General features: G+C 40.3%; 1 protein-coding gene across 1 annotated transcript; it reads right to left on the reverse strand.

The window, feature by feature from the left end:
* Positions 1-9,476: 9,476 nt before the first annotated feature.
* zbtb26 (zinc finger and BTB domain containing 26) lies at positions 9,477-20,177 on the reverse strand. The gene is made up of 2 exons (XM_039762797.1): positions 20,113-20,177; positions 9,477-13,213 (listed from the first exon to the last, which is right to left on the reverse strand). The coding sequence occupies exon 2, from the start codon at positions 13,197-13,199 to the stop codon at positions 11,868-11,870; it is 1,332 nt and encodes a 443-aa protein (XP_039618731.1). The 5' UTR covers positions 13,200-13,213; positions 20,113-20,177; the 3' UTR covers positions 9,477-11,867.
* Positions 20,178-24,525: the final 4,348 nt, after the last annotated feature.

Consider the following 24,525-nt stretch of genomic DNA (forward strand, 5'->3'; position numbering starts at 1 on the left):
CCTTACCAACCCTGTGCAAAAAGCCAATGTTGCCTGCATCGACCCTGTGATAGACAGCACACATGCTCTGATGTCCCAGTCACGATGGGTTCCGATCTCTTACTTAACCGGGACTTTCCTTGCCTTTGCCAGAAGATTAACAAAAGATGTCCATATGCAAGAGGGTACATACAAGCAGGAATGGACCAAAGACTCTCACACAGCTGGGAAGCCAATATAAAGATGAGACCGGGGGAGATAACCTGTTTGGACTCTGATACTCCCACAACATGATAGATGGCAGCATTCCTGGGTTGGGACATCCACAGTGCATGCTGGGAGCTGTAGTCCCTTGGGGCAGCCCTGTAAACTTCCATGAGTGCCACTGCAGGGATTAGCAATCCCTACTTTGTCAGACTTCTGCAAGCCCTGGAAGTGCTTCCTAAAGACAACGTCCTAGAACTGGAAGGGCTCAAGGAAGCCAATCCTCCACTCATCCCTACACTGAAGCTGGAGTTGGGTGACAGAGGAAGAAGCTTGCTTGGGAAGAGTGGAGGAAAAGAGAAGGAGATGGGAAGTGAGTTTGTTAGAACATTAGAACACTCTAGACGAGAACAGGCCATTCAGCCTAACAAAGCTCGCCAGTCCTATCCACTTGTTTCCTCCAAGAAAACATCAAGTCGAGTTTTGAAAGTCCTTAACGTCTTACTGTCTACCACACTACTTGGTCACTTATTCCAAGTGTCTATCGTTCTTTGTGTAAAGAAAAACTTCCTAATGTTTGTGCGAAATTTACCCTTAACAAGTTTCCAACTGTGTCCCTGTGTTCTTGATGAATTCATTTTAAAATACAAGTCTCGAACCACTGTACTAATTCCCTTCATAATTTTAAACACTTCAATCATGTCACCTCTTAATCTTTTGCTTAAACTGTAAAGGCTCAGCTCTTTTAATCTTTCCTCATAATTCAACCCCTGTAGCCATGAAATCAGCCTAGTCACTCTTCTCTGGACCTTTTCAAGTGCTGCTATGTCCTTTTTGTAGCCTGGAGACCAAAACTGCACACAGTACTCAAGATGAGGCCTCACCAGTGCATTATAAAGGTTGAGCAGAACCTCCCGTGACCACACATCGTGCTATATAACCTAACATTCTGTTAGCCTTCTTAATGGCTTCTGAACACTGTCGGGAAGTCGATAGCTTAGAGTCCACTATGACTCCTAAATCCTTCTCATAAGGTGTACTCTCGATTTTCAGACCACCCATTGTGTATTCAGACCTAATATTTTTACTTCCTATTTGTAATACTTTACATTTACTGACATTAAATTTCATCTGCCACAAATCTGCCCAAGCCTGTATGCTATCCAAGTCCTTCTGTAATGATATAACGGATTCCAAATTATCTGCTAATCCACCTATCTTGGTATCATCTGCAAACTTAACCAGCTTGTTATTTATATTGCTATCTAAATCATTTATATCAGGGGTCCCCAGCTCTGGTCCTGGAGGGCCCCAGTGGCTGCAGGTTTTCATTCTAACCCTTTTCTTAATTAGTGACCTGTTTTTACTCCTAATTAACTTCTTTTGAATTCATTTTAATCAACTTGCTCTTGAATTAAGACTCAGATCCCTTATTTGTTTCTTTTTCCTTAATTAGTTGCCAAACAATAATGAGATACAAAATGAGCCAAAAGCATGACCAACAAACTGTGTCCATCATACAATATCTGAAAATAAAGAAAGATGAAGGTCTCAAGGATGTTGATCTGCTCAGTTCCCCAAAACATTTTACCAGAACTCTTAGAAAAGAGAAAATCAACAATTTCAGAAATGTATGCCATTGCATAATGAGATCAGCAACAAGCCATGGAATTAAAGAACGGGTTTAATTAACAACAAGAATCTGTGCCTAATTAAGAAACCAGTTGGCGTGAAATTGGTTGGTGTGTGAGGCCCTGACTTAGTTGGTCTTAGTTGGCTCACTCACTTCACATTTCATTTCTGTTTAAGGAAAGAAATTAAACAATTCAGAGGAACAATGAAGAAATTCAGGGGAAAAGATCTTAAAAAAACAAGTTAATTGAAATTGATTCAAAAGAAGTTAATTAGCAGAAAAAACAGTGCACTAAATGAAATGAAATGAATGAAAACCTGGAGCCACTGGGGCCCTCCAGGACTGGAGCTGGGGACCCTTGATTTATATATATACTCAGCAAAAAAAGAAACGTCCTCTGACTTTCAACTGTTTTTACTTTCAGTAAACTTAATGTGTAAATATTTCTTTGAACACTAAAAGAGTCAACACCATAAGACATAAACTAAAAATGTTTCACAATGTGTCCCTGAATGAAGGGAGGCTCAAAATCAAAAGTACCAGTCAGTATCTGGTGTGGCCACCAGCTGCTTGAAGTACTGCAGTGCATCTCCTCCTCATGGACTGCACCAGATTTGTCAGTTCTTGCTGTGAGATGTTACCCCACTCTTCCACCAAGGCACCTGCAAGTTCCTGGACATTTCTGGGGGGAATGGCCCTAGCCCTCACCCTGCGATCCAACAGGTCCCAGACATGCTCAATTCCTTCGACGATAAACACGAATCCGTCCATCACCCCTGGTGAGACAAAACCGTGACTCATCAGTGAAGAGCACTTTTTGCCACTCCTGTCTGGTCCAGCGAAGGTGGGTTTGTGCCCATAGGCGGCGTTGTTGCTGGTGATGTCTGGTAAGGACCTGCCTTACAACAGGCCTACAAGCCCTCAGTCCAGCCTCTCTCAGCCCATTGCGGACAGTCTGAGCACTGATGGAGGATTGTGTGTTCCTGGTGTGACTCGGGCAGTTGTTGTGGCCATCCTGTACCTGTCACGCAGGTGTGATATTCGGATGTACCGATCCTGTGCAGGTGTTATTACACGTGGTCTTCCACTGCGAGGATGATCAGCTTTCCTTCCCGTCTCCCTGTAGCGCTGTCTTGGGCGTCTCACAGTGCGGACATGGCAATTTATTGCCCTAGCCACATCAGCAGTCCTCATGCCTCCTTGCAGCATGCCTAATGCACGTTCACGCAGATGAGCAGGGACCCTGGGCTTCTTTCTTTGGGCGTTTTTCACAGTCGGTAGACAAGTCTCTTTAGTGTCCTGCTTTTTAGAACTGAGACCTTAAATGCCTACTTTCTGTAAGCTGTTAAGGTCTTAACGACCATTCCACAGGTGCATGTTAATTAATTGATTATGGTTAATTGAACATGCATGGAAAACATTGTTTAAACTCTTTATAATGAAGATCTGTAAAGTTTTTAAAACATTATTGTTGAAATACACAGTCCTGAAAAAGGGACGTTTCTTTTTTGGCTGAGTATATTTAAAAAAAGCTGCTGGCCACCACTCTTAACATCGGCCAGTTCTGATGAGGCTCCTCACACCTTCACCCTCTACTTCCAATTCTGCACCCATCTAAAACATCACCCTGAACTCCCACTTCTTTTAACTTGATGCCCAACCTCTCATGTGGCACCTTATCAAATGCTTTCTGAAAGTCCAGATAAATAATCTTATCTGCTCCACTTTGATCCTCCTCATAGAATTCCAGCATGTTAGTAAAACACGACCTCCCTCTTCTGACCCCATGCTGACTGCTCAGCATAACTCCTGTCCTTGCCATGTTCTTCTACTTATTACAAAGTAGCCTTTGTCATGATAATTAAATAGTAATAAACCTATGCTGTTGTGTCTAGCATTTGGGGATGCTGCAATGGCCCCCTACAGGTCACAACTGCGTGTGGCACAGCAATGCAGTGTCTCCAGAAATGGTCGTAATCATGTGACATCCAAAGGACAAAACCTACTGGTAACTTTTCCATCCATCCATTATCCAACCCGCTATATCCTAACTACAGGGTCACGGGGGTCTGCTGGAGCCAATCCCAGCCAACACAGGGCGCAAGGCAGGAAACAAACCCCAGGCAGGGTGCCAGCCCACCGCAGACTGGTAACTTTTATTAAAGATATATAATTGAAAAGGATGAGAAACCGAGCTACAGTACGAGCCATTCACCGCGACTGTCATTGACCCCACTCATGAGTGATCGTGTCTTTAACACCGGTCTGCCCCATCAGGCTCACTTTAACGATCCCTGTACTCCATACGCACGGCAGTAATGGATCCTAGAAAGGCGTAAAACTGAGAGGAGATTGCACAACCTCCCATTCCGCGCGGCTTTCCCCTGAGCCGTCACTGAAGTTCACCGTCGCCCTCCGCCCTCACACACTTCTTTCCTATGGGTACGGAAGTGAAGTGAACTTTGATTTCATTTTTAGTCTGACTTTCACCTTCTACATCACCACCCACAGATTTCTGAAGTGCCTTCACTGTCAACACAGAAGTGTTCTGGGGTTACACAGACGTGTTGTAACTCAACCTGAACAAAAACTACATGCGGCATGTCTGGTGCCCCAGGGAGACGTGAAATGACGTGAGGAGCCCTGCTGAAGCAAAGCCTATAAAGTCCTTCCAAGCAGACTGTGTGAGAATAAACAAAATGCCACAGCTAACTATGTGGGGTTTCGGGACCTTTGTGTCCACTTTCTAATTATGATCCCCAAAATAAGGTGACGCTCTGGGTCTCACCTTCTACATTGTCTTCTCCTGCCATCAAGCACTCACCCCTCACTATGATCTTCACTCTAAGCTCAGTGAAGTAATGACTGGAAGGACCTTTTAAGCCTGCACTAGGAATCATCACCCGGGTAAGAAATACCCTCTGGAACTCCCCCTGCTGGCCTAAAATGTCCCAGCAGTTCCCAATCTCATTAGAAGGGTATGGCAGAGGTCCGCGTGACACTCAGCCTGCGTCTATGCAGAGCAATAAAGAGACCCTCTGCTGCTCGGGAAAGATACTATTTCCATGCATGGTTTTATTGCACCCTGGGACACCTAATTCTGGGAATTATTCCATTACTAGAAGCACAAAAATCACCTAGAACAGGGGTACTCAATGCGTCGATCGCGATCGACCGGTAGATCACAATTGTAGTGCAGGTAGATCGCGTTGCATTCAAAAAAATGTGTTTAAACGTTAAGTCTATCATATATCCTTCCCATGGCATTGCCACTTGATTGACATACAGGCGGCCAGTCTGAGATCTCTTCTGTTCTAACACACTGGTCATCCCGCACGCACGATCAAACGCACGAGCTACTGCAAAACTCCGGCTGTGATCTAGTTAGCCTCCCAATTTATATCGACTAAAGAAGGGATTTAAAAAATATAGTTTTGGGAGGGTATCGGCTGAATGTGGAATTTTTTTTTCTCACAATGTCACAATCGAAGTGTGTTTGTCATACGTCCGAGGTTCGACCCCCGATGAGGGGTGCAGTGGAGTGGGTTCGCCTGATTAACCCAAAATAGGGCGAAACACGTGTCGCGTACTCTATACATTATTTGACAGTAAACTATGAAACATTCTATGATCTGCTTCTCGCAACTGAGAGGGCGAATACTATATATATATATATATATTTTTATTTTTAATGTAGGTAGGTCTTTTCGACCTCGACATTTTAAAGGTAGCTCGCAAACCTAGAAACTGCATTTCTGCTACATTTGCAAAGCCACACACTTTGCACCCTGCTGGGGCACTTTACTGCCCGATACCCTGATGTACATGGCAGTGCCAGTCCCAGCTGGGCCTGTAATGCCAGTCATTGTATGTTACAGTGCCCAGGCAGCTGCAGTATTTCAAATCAAGAATTTCCTGAACACTCTTCACTTTTTTCCATCATTACTACACGTCAGGGCAAAAGAAGACACAAGACATTTATTTAGGTTTTTATATTGTGAAAGATCCATCTGGAAATACTGACCCAACTTCATACGAACCCCATCTAGAGTGAGCTCCATCCTAAGGTACTTTAAAGGTACAGTACAGTAGTACAGTGCAAAGACTGAGGCGAGTGCTGGGCAGTAAATTAGCCCCCTGAAATCACACACCGAGTCAGCGGTGGGAGATGAAGCGGCAATCCTGTGAACCTCTCCAGCTGTTCACTGTAAGCCATCGTTTTCCACACTGCGTGCAGTCCCACGTGACTCGGCTCTTTTCATGCTTTCAGAACGTAAGCACCGACTGGATGGCTCATTCAGATTCACATCGCGAGTCAGCGGTGCGGATTTGATACAGAAGCCTTCACAAGTCAGTGTGTGGTTCTGTAAAGAAGACGAACGTTTTGTGGAACTGCTCGATCTGAAGTCGCTGGCCTGGAATTAGAAGGTTCAATAATGAAGAGAAATGCACACAACGGGTAGAATATTAGTTTGGTGTACATGTTATTTATTGAGTAAGCCCATATGTGAAATGGACCAAACTGGAAACTAAATCGTTATTGCAGCTGCCCACTGACTTTGAGGAGGACTATAGTTAAGCTCTGTGGCATCACTTTCAGCAGTACTCCAGTCCAAAGTGAAGACGTGCTGCTTGTACATTACATGGCTCATACATTTAATGCTCATATATAAGTTTTAATCAAACCAACGATGCATCAGATGCTCCACCTCCATAAACAGTGCATATCCAGTGCTTCCTATCTTCTGAAACTACTTCATCCAAATCGTTATGAGAGCAAAGGAAGACCCAATGCTGGAAGGACTGCAAGTCCATGGCAAGGAATAAAAACAAATATTTAACTAATCTGGGGCCAATGAACCTAACATGTAGGAAAAGCAAAATACTGGAAGAAAAAGCCCACACAAATTGTTACAGCGCAGAATATTCAAACCTGTTGTCCTAGAACTGTAAGGCAGAAGCACTTAACCATTGTGGACCACTACCCCCTCATGGGTGAGTAGCTGGTTATAAGAAAATCAATGATGCAGATAAGATATCTTCCATCTGTTTTATAAATCTGATTCTTACAGAGTTCTGGAGACCTGGGAACTACAATGGCAGCATCAGGCAGAAGCCTCTGGAAGATATGCCAGCCCATCAGAAGACAAACTACCAACTGCACACTAATACCAAGCCACATTAAAATGAAGCAAATGTACAGGTGCCAGTCATAAAATTAGAATATCATGACAAAGTTGATTTATTTCAGTAATTCCATTCAAAAAGTGAAACTTGTATATTAGAATCATTCATTACACACAGACTGATGTATTTCAAATGTTTATTTTTTTTATTTTTGATGATTATAACTGACAACTAATGAAAGTCCCAAATTCAGTATCTCGGAAAATTATAGTATCAATTAAGACCAATGCAAAAAAAGGATTTTTAGAAATGTTGGCCAACTGAAAGGTATGAACATGAAAAGTATGAGCATGTACAGCACTCAATATTTAGTTGGGGCTCCTTTGGCCTGGATTACTGCAGCAGTGGCATGGAGTCGATCAGTCTGTGGCACTGCTCAGGTGTTATGAGAGCCCATGTTGCTCTGATAGTGGCCTTCAGCTCTTCTGAATTGCATCTTCCTCTTCACAATACCCCATAGATTTTCTATGGGGTTAAGGTCAGGCGAGTTTGCTGGCCAATCAAGAACAGGGATACCATGATCCTTAAACCAGGTACTGGTAGATTTGGCACTTTGTGCAGGTGCCAGGTCCTGTTGGAAAATGAAATCTGCATCTCCATAAAGATCGTCAGCAGCAGGAAGTGCTCTAAAACTTCCTGGTAGACGACTGCGTTGACCTTGGACCTCAGAAAACACAATGGACCAACACCAGCAGATGACATGGCACCCCAAACCATCACTGACTGTGGAAACTTTACACTGGACCTCAAGCAACGTGGATTCTGTGCCTCTCCTCTTCCTCCAGACTCTGGGACCTTGATTTCCAAAGGAAATGCAAAATTTACTTTCATCAGAGAACATAACTTTGGACCACTCAGCAGCAGTTTTGTCTTTAGCCCAGGCGAGACGCTTCTGATGCTGTCTCTTGTTCAAGAGTGGCTTGACACAAGGAATGCGACAGCTGAAACCCATGTCTTGCATACGTCTGTGCGTGGTGGTTCTTGAAGCACTGACTCCAGCTGCAGTCCACTCTTTGTGAATCTCCCCCACAGTTTTGTTTCACAATCCTCTCCAGGGTGCGGTTATCTCTATTGCTTGTACACTTTTTTCTACCACATCTTGTCCTTCCCTTCGCCTCTCTATTAAAATGTTTGGACACAGAGCTCTGTGAAGAGCCAGCCTCTTTAGCAATGACCTTTTGTGTCTTGCCCTCCTTGTGCGAGGTGTCAATGGTCGTCTTTTGGACAACTGTCAAGTCAGCAGTCTTCCCCATGATTGTGTAGCCTACAGAACTAGACTGAGAGACCATTTAAAGGCTTTTGCAGGTGTTTTGAGTTAATTAGTTGATTAGAGTGTGGCACCAGGTGTCTTCAATATTGAACCTTTTCACAATATTCTAATTTTCCGAGATACTGAATTTGGGACTTTCATTAGTTGTCAGTTATAATCATCAAAATTAAAAGAAATAAACCTTTGAAATACATCAGTCTGTGTGTAATGAATGAATCGAATATACAAGTTTCACTTTTTGAATGGAATTACTGAAATAAATCAACTTTGTCATGATATTCTGATTTTATGACCAGCGCCTGTACTGTAGCATACTGAGAATGTAGTTCGCTAACTTTGGTTAGCTAAGCACTGAAGGACCCTGGATGCATTGTTGATTTCTCTATCTCACACCAACACTGCTTAACATGACCTTTATATTGTCTTGTTCTCTGTTCCCAATTGGACTGATTTTCTTTTACTACCTTTTTTATTAAAAATAACCTGGAGTTCACGGAGTTTTTCAATTACAATCCATTTAAGTAAATGTTTACAGTAACTGTCCAAGGTTTTGTACATTACTTTTATAAATCTGCAATCTATACCCAGTGCTTAAATCATTAGTGGAGTCCATTCGACAGAAACAAATTGAATTAAACAAAAAAAGAGAACTGTTTGCCACGTTCCCACTAGAAACAAATGTTCTCTTTACAATGCGTCTTTTCAAAAGTTCCTGGAATCAACTGCGAAATTTCTTGGTCTTTCTCGGAAATTTCATACTGCTGTGCTAGTTCATTTATTTAGCAGCCACCTTTATCCCAATGCCTGTTAATACTGTATGTAAAAGTAATCCTTCTTTCTGAATTCTTACTTGAAAGGGAAAAACACATAGACCCACACGGTTGCCCTTGCTCAAGTTTTCTTAAACCAGGAAACCACTTGATTATCAGAATGCTGTCATCTAGCCTGTTGATTTCAACACAGAATGGTTATCCTAAATTGCAGAGTTAAGTTTGTAATGTAGTTCTTTGTAACAGGGCAGAAAATAGTAATAACCAAATAATGATCATAAAAAAGGTTCTCTGCATAACAAAGTTCCAGTAACGCTATATTGAATGTAATTCAGTTTAGAAAATGTGCTGCCTCGCTACATGCAGTGTATGTTACTGTTCCACAACATTGCAGGGAACTAGCTATGGCCAAGTCATCACAATCACACACATATAACATACATATGTGTTTTTTTATCCAATGCATTGAAAACAATAAAACAAACATGTACATACAGAATATGTTTAGCTGCCATAAGTTCACAGTATACAGTAATTGTAATGAATGGAACATATACTTTGGTCCTGATACATCAAATGCCCAGAATGACAGAATCAGCAGTCCACTGCACATCAAGTGATAGGAGCAGCAACTTGGGTAATGTGCTGAAATGTTCAGGAGCTGCTTAACATCTGCACTGCAGTGAAGTCAACTGCTAAATCCTTTTAATGTAAAGTGAAGTTCTTAAAATAGGCATATGTACACATGAGCTTCAATAACAGTTGGAGACAAATTCCAGGAAAATGCTAATCAAAAAATGACTTAGGCACATAACCTAGCAAAGATGCAGACAAACCTTAGGTGGCCAAAGTTGCTTCAGAATTTTATCCCAAACATTATTTCGTTAATAGCCATTACATGGTATTAATGAAAATGTCAGATTACAGGGCTTACTTCTATTCTTATGCTGCCACATCAAAAACTCTAATCAGGTCACATATTACTTTTCTAGGGACTGGGATGGATTAGTATTTCTCAATTTCTTATTACTTCTCTTATATTTTTCAGAAAGAGTTTAGTCAGATAGCTACTTTATGATGAACAAAAACAGGTACAAATGACACTGAGGTAGCTGGTAACTCTTGGCTCCTTTGTTGTTTGCAGTTCTTTGATAACTGACTACTTAACACTTTCTAAAACAGGCTTAAAGAAAAGATAAACACAAACCAGACTGTTAGGAACAAAATGTTGCAAAAGAAATGAACATATTTCTGAAATGGTTAGCATTGCTGCCACACAACTCCAGGAGATTAGTTTTGATTTCTGATCTGATCTGATCTCTCTCTCTCTCTCTATTCAATTTACATATTTTTCATGTGCCCTTGTGGGGTTTCTTTGGTAATTTCCTCCAGTCCAGAATTGGTTTCTCCCTTGCATCTACAGCCACTAATATAGGCTGCCATTCCCCATGACTTTACAAGGGTTTGGCAGATTGATTTTCCCTCACAATTATTAACACTTTTTCCACATTGAAATCACACTAGGTCAATGCTCTGTATATAATCAGAATAAGCCACAAGGCTGAAACCAAATTTGGGTTACACATTTATGCATTGTAAATCACACTCACTTACATGTTGTCAATTTAGAGAGGACACTTAAAGTCACATCTTATAAAGATGACAGTAATGAGCAAACTCCACACAGTCAGAAATGAAACAAAAACCTGAAATTAGGCCCCTGGAGTTGTGGGGTTGCAGTGCTACCCACTGTACCAATCCAAAAACTAAGAATATAATAGAAACATAAATCCTGTACTATAGGTAATCATTGAGATTGTACACAGAAAACTTGGGCAAAAAGTTTATATTTGCCTAGTAGTGACCTGAAAATAAGAAAATATAAACCAATAGTCAGTGTGTCCCTCCAGGATAAGGGCTGCCTACCTCAGACTGCAGGGCAATTAAGCAGTGACCTCTTCTTTGTTTTGCAAAATGTAAATATTGACCTTTTTTGCTTGATTAATGTTAAATAGTTATTATTTGCTATTTTCATAATGCTTAAAGAAATTTCAAAAACACAAAAGTGAGTAATGCAGGGATGAAGACTTAAGTAAGGATGCATATTTCATCTATCTTTCATTTGTCTTGGTGATATCTACAATTTTCAAAGCATTAGCCATAACCAGAATAATAAATGGTCATGATATAATGGTGCAGAATCTGTCAGGTTTGGCTTAGAATCATCATCAGCAGAGTGCAGAAGGGGTTTGTAGCTGAAGAAACTCCAGAACTGAGGACAACACAGACATCCTGTTCCAAATATGACATTTCAATTGTACAGTAACATTTGGCATTTCAGGTTAGTAAGTTGCAACACTAAGTAATTGGACTCACTGTCTTTTGCAATTTTGGGACAGTTTCTCAACAAAAAGTTTCTCTTTTCTCGACTTCTGTACATGAAATGAAAAATTTCATGGCCCTAACTAACTTTTAGAGTTATTTAAAAAAAATGACATTTGGCTCATAATGAATTAACATTATTATTTCGTTGAGAATTAATTTGTATACAGCAGCCATACATGCTGCAGTCACTAGAACTAGGGCTCCCATTGACCCAATCGAATAAAGAATATATCTGAAAATGTATTTGAGCAGCAATAATGGAAAAATATGTTAAATTGGGTTAACTGTTAATTGAAATGATACCACTTGATTACAATAGTCACTGAGGAGCTTTTGTGTGCTACCCTGTATTTCCAACTTTTTATAAGCAGTGCCATTTTGCATGTTGGTGGTGGAAGGAAAAGCTGGACCACTTTTAAAGCTTTAAACTGTGCTCCATCTACAAATCACTCTGCAGCTGTATAGAACTCATACTATGATCTGCATTTTCAGCATCTGTGTCATGGGCTCTACCATATTCATAATCTACTGAGCTCTCCTGCAGATTCCTCTCGTTAGCATTATCAAAACTGTTCTTCCCATGGATCTGCTTGAGGTGCTTCCTTAAAACAGGCTTGTGTGCAAATACCATGTCACAGTAATTACATTTATGTGGCTTGTCTCCACTGTGCAGGTTGAGGTGATCTAAGAGAGAGCATTTTTGTGTAAATGTCTTTCCGCAGATCTTACACTGGAAAGGCTTGATTCCAGCATGCACTCGCATGTGTCTGTGAAGGTTACCTTTCTGGGTGAAGGTCTTTCCACATAGCAAACACATAAAGAGCTTGTGCATCTTCAGATGATTAGCATAGTTTTCTAGTTGACGAAAGACTCTTGCACACTTTGGACATTGGTGGTACCACTGAAGACATTTTTCCTGATTCCTCATATAGCCTCCAAAATTATTTTTGCCAAGCACGAGAGTGTCTGTGCCTGCAGAAGAGCTATAACTTTGTGCTTGGCTTCCTACTATTTCTCCAATTCTTGTATCCACAGTGGAATTGATGAGGGAATGCTGAGGCTCAGGAGTGTGCAAAGCAGTTGGAGCCGGTGACGGGAAGTGTGTTTGAAGCTTACCACTTGACATGGGTGCCTGATCTCCAATTGATTCTACCTTCACAATCGTAATAGCATTATCCTCACCATCTGTATTGTCATCCACTTGTTGAATGCTGGGAGAATCGGGCTGCATAATGACATCCTCTTCCACGTCATCTTGTTCTTCCTCCTCATCCTCCTCTTCTTTATCATCAATGTCTTGCACAGTCACTGGCTCAGTGGACAGATTTTCCTGATTTGGTTGAACACTCACTGATGAAGCACCTTGATCCTTTGGGGCATCTCTAGGCTTAATAAACTTGAGTAAAGATTCTGTACATCTTTCCACAATGTGACCCATCTGAAGAAAGCTTGCAGCAGTCAAGTAATTAACAAGCTCCATCTCTGGAAATTCTAAAAATCCAGTGTAACAGGAAAGCAAAAGTTGTTTCCCAACCTCTGAGCTCTGAAAGATAGAGATTTTTATGTCCTTGGAATCATTAAGTAGAAACTGGTCCCTCAGAAAGGGGGATCCTGCAGCAAAGACAACCTTGTGTCCTTGTACCTCCAAGTCATTGACATGCACTGTAACATCACAGAACCGGTTTTGTTTTCTCAGCAAATTCATTTTTTGCAACATCGAATCCCCATAATTTGAAAATTTGAAGTGAAGGAGTTCTGGATTTTGAGACATATTGTGTCAGGCACCTGAAATAAAGTCACAAGCCAATGAAAACATAATATACTTAAAACAGCATTTTGTAAAGCAACTTTTAGGTAATGGCAGAGGTAAATAGTTTTTAATGAAATCAATATTTTTTTGAAAAGATTAAAATGTAATAAAAAAAACCCCAATGAATTACCAGTTTCAGTTTAACTTAAATATTACTGATTATTTGATCTTATTAAAGGCCAGAAAAGGTTTGACATCATTTGACTTGATTTGACTTTGACAGCTGTTATTTCAGTAAGGGTGTCTGGCCTTTTAATATCCAGGGTGTGTACCAGGGATGACAAAAGCTTTTCTATGCTACTGAAATAAAATGTCTTGTCTTGCTTATGCACCCCTTTTTCTGTAACCAAGTTGACATCTTCATTGTTGGCAGACTGCAACACACAGAGGTAGCCCTTACGACAAGGGTATAAGTGGTAGTCACATGGGACCAGATCTAGGGAAAAGAGTAGATTTGGCATCTCTTTGAATCCAATGTTTTACAGTACAGCGTTTGAAACCTGTGCACTGTGAATGGGGATACTGTCGTGAAACAGGAGTTTTCCTTGCTATTTTTTCCTAAATGATTGCCACAAAGAGCAAAGTAAATCAGCATAATATTGGTTATCGAGGCATCTCGAAGGATGTAATCAACATGGACTATACCTTCAACATCATAAAAATTGAGCACTAAACTGAAAAAAACATAACTTAAATTACATGTTTTATTTTGAAGTTAATGTATTGAAAACTGTTGTGTTTTGAAGAAAATTTTGTGTTTGTGTGTTCATTGCCCAACCAGAGCCATAAGTGCTATTAAGTGTTTTATTTCTATTTATTTTCAATGTGGTAATATATAAATTTTGTATGAAGACCTAGATTTTGTTTAAAATATTTAAGTAGTTTATTTTTTAAAAACTATATTTCTCAAAATTTTACGCAGACCTTTTTACTTTTATTAGTGCATGCTCCCAACCTCTCTCTTTCTTTTGTTGGTCAAAGGCTCCATTTAATGCACTTCATGTATTTAATTGCAAATTAATTTTTTTTACCATCCAACTGATTAGTTGACAAAATAATCACCAGTTTAATCAATTATCAAAATAATTGTTAGTTGCAGCCCTAAAAATAAGTAAATATTCGAGTATTCAAACTATATTTTCGTACAATTTGACAGCCCTAGACAATCTTAATAGTAGAATATTTATTTATTAGTAGAGAAGTGCTGTTTAATGTTTCACTGAGTCTAAGCAGAAAAATAGACCAACATCTCCAACTCTAATTAAGCTGTTAACAATAAAGTACATCTAACACAACATACTGTAAATTTGTCATGAAACTGGAATAGAAGCTAAAGATAAGGTGGTCTGCTTGTAACATTTTTTTCAGTTTTGACAAAAGCAACGAGGGCAGATGCACATGTTTCAGCAGACCATTCAGTTATTTTACAAAACCTGTTTGGAATGCACCAACACGCACTGCAGCCACTGAACTACATTCAGATTTGATCTTCTTTAGGGCGAAGAACATGTGCAAAGGTAAAGTCATATATATAAAGTCTAAGCGTTTATGTTTATTATCTGTGTTGTAACTGCTTTTAAAATGGAATAGTAAGTTTACTATTGTGTAAAGAAAAGACAAAGCACTAAACATTTGCTGGCTATGTTGAAATAAATTCTATTTAAGCTTAGAAAATATTTTTTTTCACACTGGCATTATGTACAATATATATTTGGTACACTGTACTAATCCCTGGTGGGAAACTCTCTTTTCACATGACCTTTGGAGGTCAGAGTGCAGGGTCAGTACACAATGTATATAATTATTTCCTAAGAACACAGCCGGTCAGTCCATTACTTGGCATTATATATTTGTGCCGAAGGTTTGTAGGTTTGCCTAAGGCTAAATTGAGAGGGCATTTTTGCCAGACATGATGTGTGATGAAAAACCTGGAACGAAATGGGTATCATTCAAAGAAGCAATTTTTAAGTTTTTAAATAAACTATACAACAATTACAAAGAAAAAGTGAAAAATATATTAGCTAAGTTAAAGAAATCAGATTGCAACATGAAACTCAAACTTCACTTTTTGGATCTTCATATTAAGTTTTTCCAGGAAAATCTTGAAGCAGTGAGTGAAGAGCAGGGTGCAAGATTCCTTCAAGATATCAAGGACACGAGACAAAAAAAGTACCAGCACAACAGCACGTCAGTATGATGGGTAAACTACTCCTGAATGATTTTAGGGCATGGGTGGGGAAAGTCGTCCCTGGAGGGCTGCAGTGTCTGAAGGTTTTTGGTCCAACCCATAAAAAGAAGCACTTATTGCTCAAGAAACTTCTGCTTCATTTTATTTGTCTCACTTGTTAAGATTTTGAACCCTTATTGCTTATTTTACTCTTAAAAGGCTGTATTCTCAGTTTTTAATTGTCCCTTATTAGTTATATGATGCAAATGATAAAAGAAACCAGCATTCCTCCATTTAACTTGTTTCCATTTACACCAGTGTGTATTTATCAGGAACTATTTGGTTTAACTAAATACTTGGAAGGAAAGTGAAGAGAAAAAAGTGAAGGTCGGAGAATTACTCATCCGTTTTAGACTTCAAATCATTTGGATGATATTATCCTTAGAAAGGAAATGAAAATCTAGGATATGAGATTGACCGGACATGGCAGAGTTAAAGCACTAAGAAGCCATAAATTTATATTATTGGCAAGGATTGTTTTCTAATTAAGCAACTGGGTTGGAACAAAAACCTACAGCCACTGCGGCTCTCCAGGACTGACTTTGCCCACCCCTATTTTAGGGGGATGCACCGGAAAAAGTGTACAACCTCCCTGAAAATGAAATTTTAGATCAAAACAAACTAGGAACTGTCAAGAATAGGAGAAGTTATATGTAAGTCATGAATATATTTTGGTGTCTTCTTTATATACGGTATGCTTTAAAAATTCTAGACTAAATATATAGTTTCCTGTTAAGTTGGTGACTCTGAGGCTAGGGATATTGGTTGGTAATTGGAAGGTCGCCGGTTCAAATTTTGCAAATGCCAGAAGTGACTCTACTCCATTGGGCCCTTAACCTGCAATTGTTCCATTCTGGGGATGACGTTAATCTGCATCCTTTCCTCCAGCTTATTAGGAAAACTTGGGGTTGATGGAAGGATTGGGACTCCAGCCACCGTAAAAAACATCAGTGTTCCAGTGTGGTACTGAGGTGTCATCCGCTGCACTCAGGTCCCAATCCAGGTGGTTCATCGTGTGGTGGGTGTAGTAAAACGATATCAGCGCATGCTGCCAACCTCTCTGTTTTGGTTTAGAAAAATACTGGACATATAATTAGCATAATTTGTTAATTTTTTATTACATTTCTTTTCAGTTTTGTACCTTAATGTGAAGTGAAGGCAAGTAAGAAATTGTTTTAATTGTGAATAGTCATTTTTAAGTGCAGACCTGTATAAACACCGGAGTAGCAATGGATTGTGCAAGGGCCTACGACCTACGAACTTGGGGGGGGAGGGTGGTGGTGGTGGGGGCACTTGGGGCAATATACATTTTTTAAACATTTTTAAAAACTTAACTAAAACACAGTCTTGATGGAGTGGCCTCAACGTTCAATGTCTTGTTACCATCAACTCTGACCTTGATGGATGACGACGAATTGTATGCTGCTGCTGCTGATCTCGTTGAACACTATAGCACCGACATTTCACCGGTGTTTTCACTCAATTGTTGTCATTTCGTGCATGTTTTCAATCCATCCTGTCAACCAAGTGGACTGTTTTGGAGTAGCTGAACAGCTGCCGACAGATCACTACGCACTGTTGTCTACTTTCAGTGACGTTTGCATGGCTTGCATGTTACTGCTGACTATACCAGTGACTGTTGCTGTGAGTGAATGATCGTCCTCCAAGTTAAAACCCATCAAAAAATGACCTCATAAGCACCACGTCGCAAGACAGACTTAGTAGCTTGGCTGTACTCTGAATTGAAAATGAACGTGCCACACAACCTGACGTGTGAAACATTGTTGAGACTTTTGTACAACAGAAGGCACGCAAGCAAGCATTTCAAGGTACTAGTGATATCAGAAGTAGTATGTTTTGTGACTTGTCAGTCAGTTCAATTTTATAAGCTTTAACAGTTTAATAAATCTATATATTTTTTTTTTTATTGTGTGCCTTAGTATGGCTAACTGTGCATTAGTGTCACTACCATAAGGATTTGTGAGCGTGAACACTTTATGATGTCCAGTTTTTCAGAACTTACCTAAAACAGGTTGATTGTGTAGTAATATTCTGTCGGCTGGTATTGTCGTTTTCATTTGTTACAAATTGAAATTGCGTAGAACGTTTTTTTACTTTAGCATACATTATATTTTAATCATCTTCTTTCACAAAGTTGTCTTAAAAAAATAAGCGGGTCAACATTTTACATACATGTATGTACTGCTGCTACTACTACTAACACCACCACCACCTCCTCCTCCCACATTCCATTCCCACAATTTATGTTTGCTAACTTACAGTGGTTGTAATAAAGCGATGTAAAAAGTTATTACAAATTTCATTAAAAGAGCTGGCTTGTTTGTCACCCGTGTGTGATAGTGTCGCGGACGCGGTCGCCACCATAGACATAGAATAACTAGACGCCTCATTGACCAGCAGAATCGTACGTCAACCTCGCCACCATATTGTGAGTGGCACTTCTGTGGAGTGAAGTAATGGATAAGATGCCTCACACATGTTCTGCTTGGGATTTTACAAACTACTGTACACTCCAAACTAGATCCCGGGGATTACATTTCATAGGTAAGACTGAACAATTGTTTTGGTTATATTTGGCCATTTGAAAATCCTGTTCTATAATCTTTACTTTAGCTACGACAGGCTAAGCTAGCAAAGCTATGCATTTTTGTGCTCAAGTGAGCCTCCAAACAACGCTTTGGCTAAACCTATTTAGTCACTATGTAGATTGTTGTTAGTTGTTAACATTTCTCAGACTTGATGTTTTTTCTCAAAGAGTACATTGAGGAAACACAGTTTGAAATTGATAACCATCATTTTATGCTCATGTCTTTAGTTGTGTCTGTCTTCCACAAAATAAGGCTGCACCATATTGCCAGACTAAATACTCTCAAATTACAGGATCTGAGTGAGCGAGAGGAAGTGTAAGTTTGGAGGAGAGCTTTAAATGTTAAGAGCGGTATTTTGTATTGTATTCAGTAATGAACAGGGAGGCAGTGAAGTTGAGAGAGAATAGGTGTAATATGTTCAGTGGATTTAGAACAGCAGATTATTATCCTGGCAGCAGAATTTTGAAGAAATTGTAAGCAATGGATACGTTTTTGTGGGATGCCAGATAGAATAGCATTACATTAATCTATACATAAGGTGACTAGGGCATTAACCAATACTTCAGTACTGTGTTGCGTAAGAACAGGATGAAGTCTAGAAATGTTTCGGAGTTGGAAGAATGCAGCCCGAGAAATGTTACTTATTTGGAAGGAATTATTTAATAATAATAATTATTATTATTTAATAATTGCCATTATTAGTGTATAAATGAATATATATAATTGCATTTAAACGATTCGCCAAAATCTGTTGTATGTAAACGATACTGTTTTAAACGTTATTGTTTTTTCATCAGAAAACCGGGTTTCCACGAGTACCTGTATTAGTTTAAATGGCACTTTTTGCCACTCGCAATATGGCGGATGCGCTGACGTATCGCGTCGACTGGGTAACACAGTGAATGCGGCGTCTATCTATATATGTCTATGGTCGCCACTGCCTAGCCGGCCCCTAGGATGTAGTTGCGAATAAATTACCAAGAGTTAGGCTTGACAGGAGGGGCTCACCTCAGGACCTTCAGCAAGCTGGCTACGCCACGGTGTATAATCCTTCACAAATTGCATTAACACTATACCATATTCTTTTGGAAGAATTTGCATTCAAAAAGCTTCTAAAAATTCAACACTGAACAACAGCTTCGTGTATGTATTTAACAACTAACCCAAAATAATGCGTTATTTTAAAATAAAGTTCATACCTGTATCTCGTTATCGCATATTAACATAAGTGTAGGAAAAAGTACTTTAATCACAACATGTGTATGACGTTTAAAAAATATTACGTTACATTTTAATAAGAATGTGCCCTTTGAAAAGTGCCTTTGCAGATACAATTACAAATGACGTGTTTTGTTTACTTCTTTAACCCTGAAACACTCAACCCACCTGACGATCGACGCGCTTATTTTGGATCTGCACGCGTCTCACTTTGAAGCAACGCGGGCGTACACGTCTGTGTCACATGACCGGCCAGACGCTTCCAGAACGCGCGGTGTGATCCGGAAACAGTTTCGTCTCTCGCCCTGTCTGAGTAACATAGTCGCCGTCGCATACATTAAGCTCTTTTAAACGAGTGTGCACAACAAGTATGGAAATTGTAAAAAGACTGCTTTCGGAGACGGTTGCAATGAGGTGCTGCGTATTTCTAATCTAGGGTTTCTTGTTCTATTGCCCATTGCCGTTCCGAACATTAATCATGCAATTAATATCTCTACGCGTGTTCGCAGGACAGGTAAACTGTGCAATAATAATGTAGCATATAATGTTTATTTTTTTATATAAAAAAGAAATCCACTTAATAAATGAACACGCTTAGATTTCGCGCCTTTCGGGCTCTAGAGAACTAATCTAGCAAAGCCCAGCTTCCATATTATAATGAAGCTAAAACCGAAAAATAATAGTCTGCCGGGACGGGTTGGCCGTAGAGCAGAGCCTCGGCGCAGCTTTGCCGGTGAACGCCGCCTTCAGACGCGAATTCCCGGCTTGGCACCACCCGCTAACTCCGCCGCCCCCCAATAAACACAAATGAAACATTTACCTTCGCTCCAGATTTTACGTCCTGAAAAATGGCAGCTCTACTGAGGAGCGAGAGAAAAGGAGGAGCTTGGAACAATCTAGATAAGGGCCAGTCGTGCCGCTTAAAGACACAGGCGCCGCTTTTAGCAGCGTCGCCACCAGGGAGGCTTTCGGTCCAACCGAGTGCTGGGCTGGGACACAATAAAACTTTGAAGTCATTCTGGCGATTACAAACTACTTGGGCATCGCGTGTCAGGCAGTTGCCTTGTCAAATTGTATTTGTCACATACAAATCATACACACAGTACAGTAGGTAGTGAAATGCTTAGTTCTGATTTCTCCATGACCGTGCATTTAAGAGGATTATAAAGGACAATAGCAATAATGCATATCATAATAAATATCAAAAAATCATTATGTCACATGAGTGCAGTGGTATGTATTTAGTACTAGGGGGTTGTACCATGTTAGCCATTATGGATGCAATGAGAAGTCAAGCAATCAAAATGACACTTTTTATTGGCTAACTAAAAAGATTACATACAATATGCAAGCTTTTAGGGCAGCTCAGGCTACTTCTTCAGGCAAGATGTATCAGGCAGTGTTACGGTTTTCTTGACCGCAGCAGAGCAAAGAGACCATTGTTGGACTGGCTAGTATCTCTCATGATTTTCTTTGCTCTAATCCAACATCTCTTGGTATTGATGCCCTATAATTTTATAGAGTGCACACCTAGTGATGTGTTCATCTGACTGCACCACTCTCTTCAGGGTCTTGTGGCCCTGCTGCATGCTGTTCCCAAACCAGGTGATAATACTTCTTGTCAGAATACTTTTGATGGTGGTCTTACAGAAATGATTTAGTATCTGGGAGGGTAACTTGAAAATCCATTTGGCATCTGTGGTGGTAAAGATGCTCTCTTGCATTCCTCTCCAAGGTGTCACTGTGATCGGTCCAAGTCGGTTCCTTTGTGTTGTGGATACTGACGTATCTGAAACTTTCCCTCTCCACTGGAGTGCTCTTATTTCGGTGAAAGTGCCTCTGTAGTTTTGTCCCCCAAGTCCACAAACAGCCCCCTTGTCTTGCTGACATTTAGGACTAAACTGTTGTCCTGACATCAGTGTGACAAACTCTCTGCTTTATCCAAAACGGTGTCATCAGCAAACTTGATAATGCTGTTAGATTCACATGCCGTCATACGTTATATGTCAGAGTATAGCCAAGGAATCAGAACAGAGCCCTGTGGAGCTCAAGTGTGGACAGTGAGGGATGATGAAGTGTGGCCACCTACTCGGTGGTCCTGGTGTCTGCCCATCAGGAAATTAGAAACCCAGCTGCTTGGTCAACTTGTATATGTACTTTTAAAGTGCAAGGTGCCACATAAAACAAGATATGTTTGTTAACTGTAAATTGGTATAGTCTTGGCGCATATGTGAGTGTGCCGTGTAAATGACTGGTATACCCAATCCAAAGCTTGTTCCTGCCTTGCACCCTTTGTTGCTAGGATAGACTCTGGCTGCCATGACAGTGAGATGTGTTAAGCAGGTTTGATGAATGATGGATGAATAAGATCACTGTCATAGGAGAGCACATTGGCACAACAGGTAGAGTCATTGCCTCACAGTTGCCTGAGCCACGATTCATTTCTCAGCTTTGTGCTTTCTGTGTGAAGTTTGCATGTGCCAATGTAACACGGCTCCAAAGATAACCCTTTCAAAAGTGACGTCATAGCCCCTGTCATTGATGGCGCTATTAGCCTCTTGCATTTGACCTTAATCCCTGCTGTGAATTGCACTCCTCTTTTAATCGCATGTCTTAACATCAGCTTGCTGTCTGCAATCTCAGAAATTCCCAACAGAGCATTTTTTTTTAATGAAATTCAGAAAATGGTTTACTGTGATCACAGTTTTACAGACACACAAGTTCATTCAAGCACCCCCTTGGAAGTTTTCACATTTTATTATTCTAAGGCATTGAGTCACAGTGGATTTAATGAGACATTTTTGATATTCACCAATAGAATAAGACTCTTTAATGTTAAATTGAAAGCAGATCAAACAAGCATAAAACACAAAATCATTGATCCCAAAAGTGTCCATCCCCTGTTAGTCAGTGTTTAGAAGATGCACCTTTGTCAGGTGTGATAGCCTCAAGTCTGTGTGCACAAGTCCTTATCAGCTTTGCTCATGTAGACACGACCATTTTCTCTTCATTTTTCATTGCACAACCACTCAAGCTCTGTCAGGTTGTATGGAGGTAGCGAGTGAACAGCCCTTTTTAAGTCTGGCTACAAAATCTCAATTAGATTGCCGTCTGGATTCTGATTTGGCCACTCCACAACACAAGATTCCTGGGTAGCTTTGCCTTTATTCTCGGGGTCATTGTCTTGCTGGAAAACAAATCCTCTCCCAAGGTTCAGGTTTCGTCCAGGCTGCATCAGGTTTTCCTTTCAAATCTTTCTGTATTTTGCTGCATTTATTTGACTTTCTGCCCCTTACAAGCTTTGTAGTGGCCTGCTTCACAGAAGCATCTCACATCATGATGCTGCCATCATGTTTCATGGTGGGCATGTTGTGCTTTTGATAATGTGCCGTGTCTGGCTTATGCCCAACGTGGTGTTTAGTCGGATTGTCAAAAATCGCAAGCCGGGTCACATCAGACCACAGAACCTTCTTCCAGTTGACTTCAGAGTTTACGATGTGCGTTTTGGCAAACTATCTAAGATTTTCTGGTTTAAATTTTATCTCTTGGATTGTACTCGGTTTTACAGTTAAAAAAAAAACTCAGATCACGAGTTTGCCCAGCTGTTAGTGGTGTTCCCCGGGGCTCTGTCTTCTGTTTATTTATCACCTTCTGCCTCTTGGCCATATTTTCATTTCCACTGTTCATGCTGATGACACCCAGCTCTATCGGTCTACTAAACCTGATTCCACTCTTCCACCCTTCTTCCCTCTCTGACTGCTTGTCAGAAGTTAAGGTCAAGGTTGTCTGCTAACTTTCTCAAGTTAAACAGTTGATCAAATGGAGGTTCTTCTGTTAGGCACCGAAACTGTTTTGGCCAAATATGACAATATTTCTTTGACTGTTGATAATTCTCTAATCTCTTCTTCCTCTCAGGTTAAGGGTTTCAATGTTATTCTTGATAGTACCTTAAAATGTGGAGCACTTATTAATAGCATCACTTGGTCTGCATCTTTTCATCTACGTTTGTTTCTTACGGTTAACAGCAATGCTATTCTTGTACATTATCTGGTTAAATCTCACATTGATTATTGTAATTCTATTGTTTCTGGTCTTTCCCACAAGCTCCTCCACAAACTCCAACCGGTTTCAGAATGCTGCTGCTTGTGTCATTACCAGAACCCCTTCCACAGAACACATTACTCCTGTCCTTCAGGAGCTTCACTGGACCCCAGTTAAATACTGCATTGATATTAAGATTTTGCTTTTTACTTTCAAGACCCTTCATACTGTAATTTGGCACCTCTGTATCTCTCTGATCTTCATCACATCTCTACTCCTTCCCATATTCTTAGATCCTCCTCCTCTATTAATTTTATTATACCTTCTGCTTGCCCAACTACTATGGAGTTTAGAGCTTTCAGCTGAGTGGCCCCTCATCTCTGGAACTCTCCCACAAGACATCCGTAACATCGACTTTCTACCTACCTGTGAATCCTGCCTTAAGACACATCTCTTTACGCTTGCTTATTTTGTTTGATATAACTTTTAGTTGATATAATTCATTAACTGGGTTTATTGTGACTGAAATTTTTGATTTATTCTATATTGTGAGTACTGCTGTTAATGTGTTTTGTAAGTTGCCCTTGAGTGCCTTAAATGGTGCTTATAAGTAAAATAAGGGTCGTGTTTTTTTTTTTTTTTTTCCATCACAGTGGCTTTCTCTTTGCAACTGTCCCATAACTGCTACCAGTGAAGCACATGTGCACAGTTGTTGTCTGCACAATCTCTGTAATCTGAGCCGCTGTAGCTTTTAACTACTTCAGAGTTCTCAGAGGTCTCTTGGTGGCCTTGCGCATTAGTTTTCTTCTTGGATGATCGGTCAGTTTTCATGGACGGACTGCTCCGGGCAGATTTACAGCTGTGCCAGACTCCTCATTTCTTAACGAGTCCACGAGAGATTCATGTCTCCATCCCCGGACTTGTGCTTTTCAATCAACACTTCACTGTGTTGCCGTTTTCTTTTGCATTCATTATATAGGTTAGGCCACCATACTGACTCGCCACAAGTTGGACCTTCCCTTCCACATACAGGCACCTATAGACTACAATCAATGGGAACTGAAGACAGATGATCTCCATCGAAATGATTATGGACTTCTAAACCAAGTGGTGATGATTTACAGCAGGCACGTCATATTAAAGGGAGTGAATCCTTATCAACAACAACATTTATTTCTATAGCACATTTTCA

Source organism: Polypterus senegalus, chromosome 9, assembly GCF_016835505.1.
Source record: "Polypterus senegalus isolate Bchr_013 chromosome 9, ASM1683550v1, whole genome shotgun sequence".
In the NCBI taxonomy this organism is placed as follows: Eukaryota; Metazoa; Chordata; class Cladistia; order Polypteriformes; family Polypteridae; genus Polypterus; species Polypterus senegalus.

Coding starts and splice junctions, on each gene's coding strand:
- zbtb26 (XM_039762797.1), bottom strand. CDS start 13,199: ATGTCTCAAAATCCAGAACTCCTTCACTTCAAATTTTCAAATTATGGG.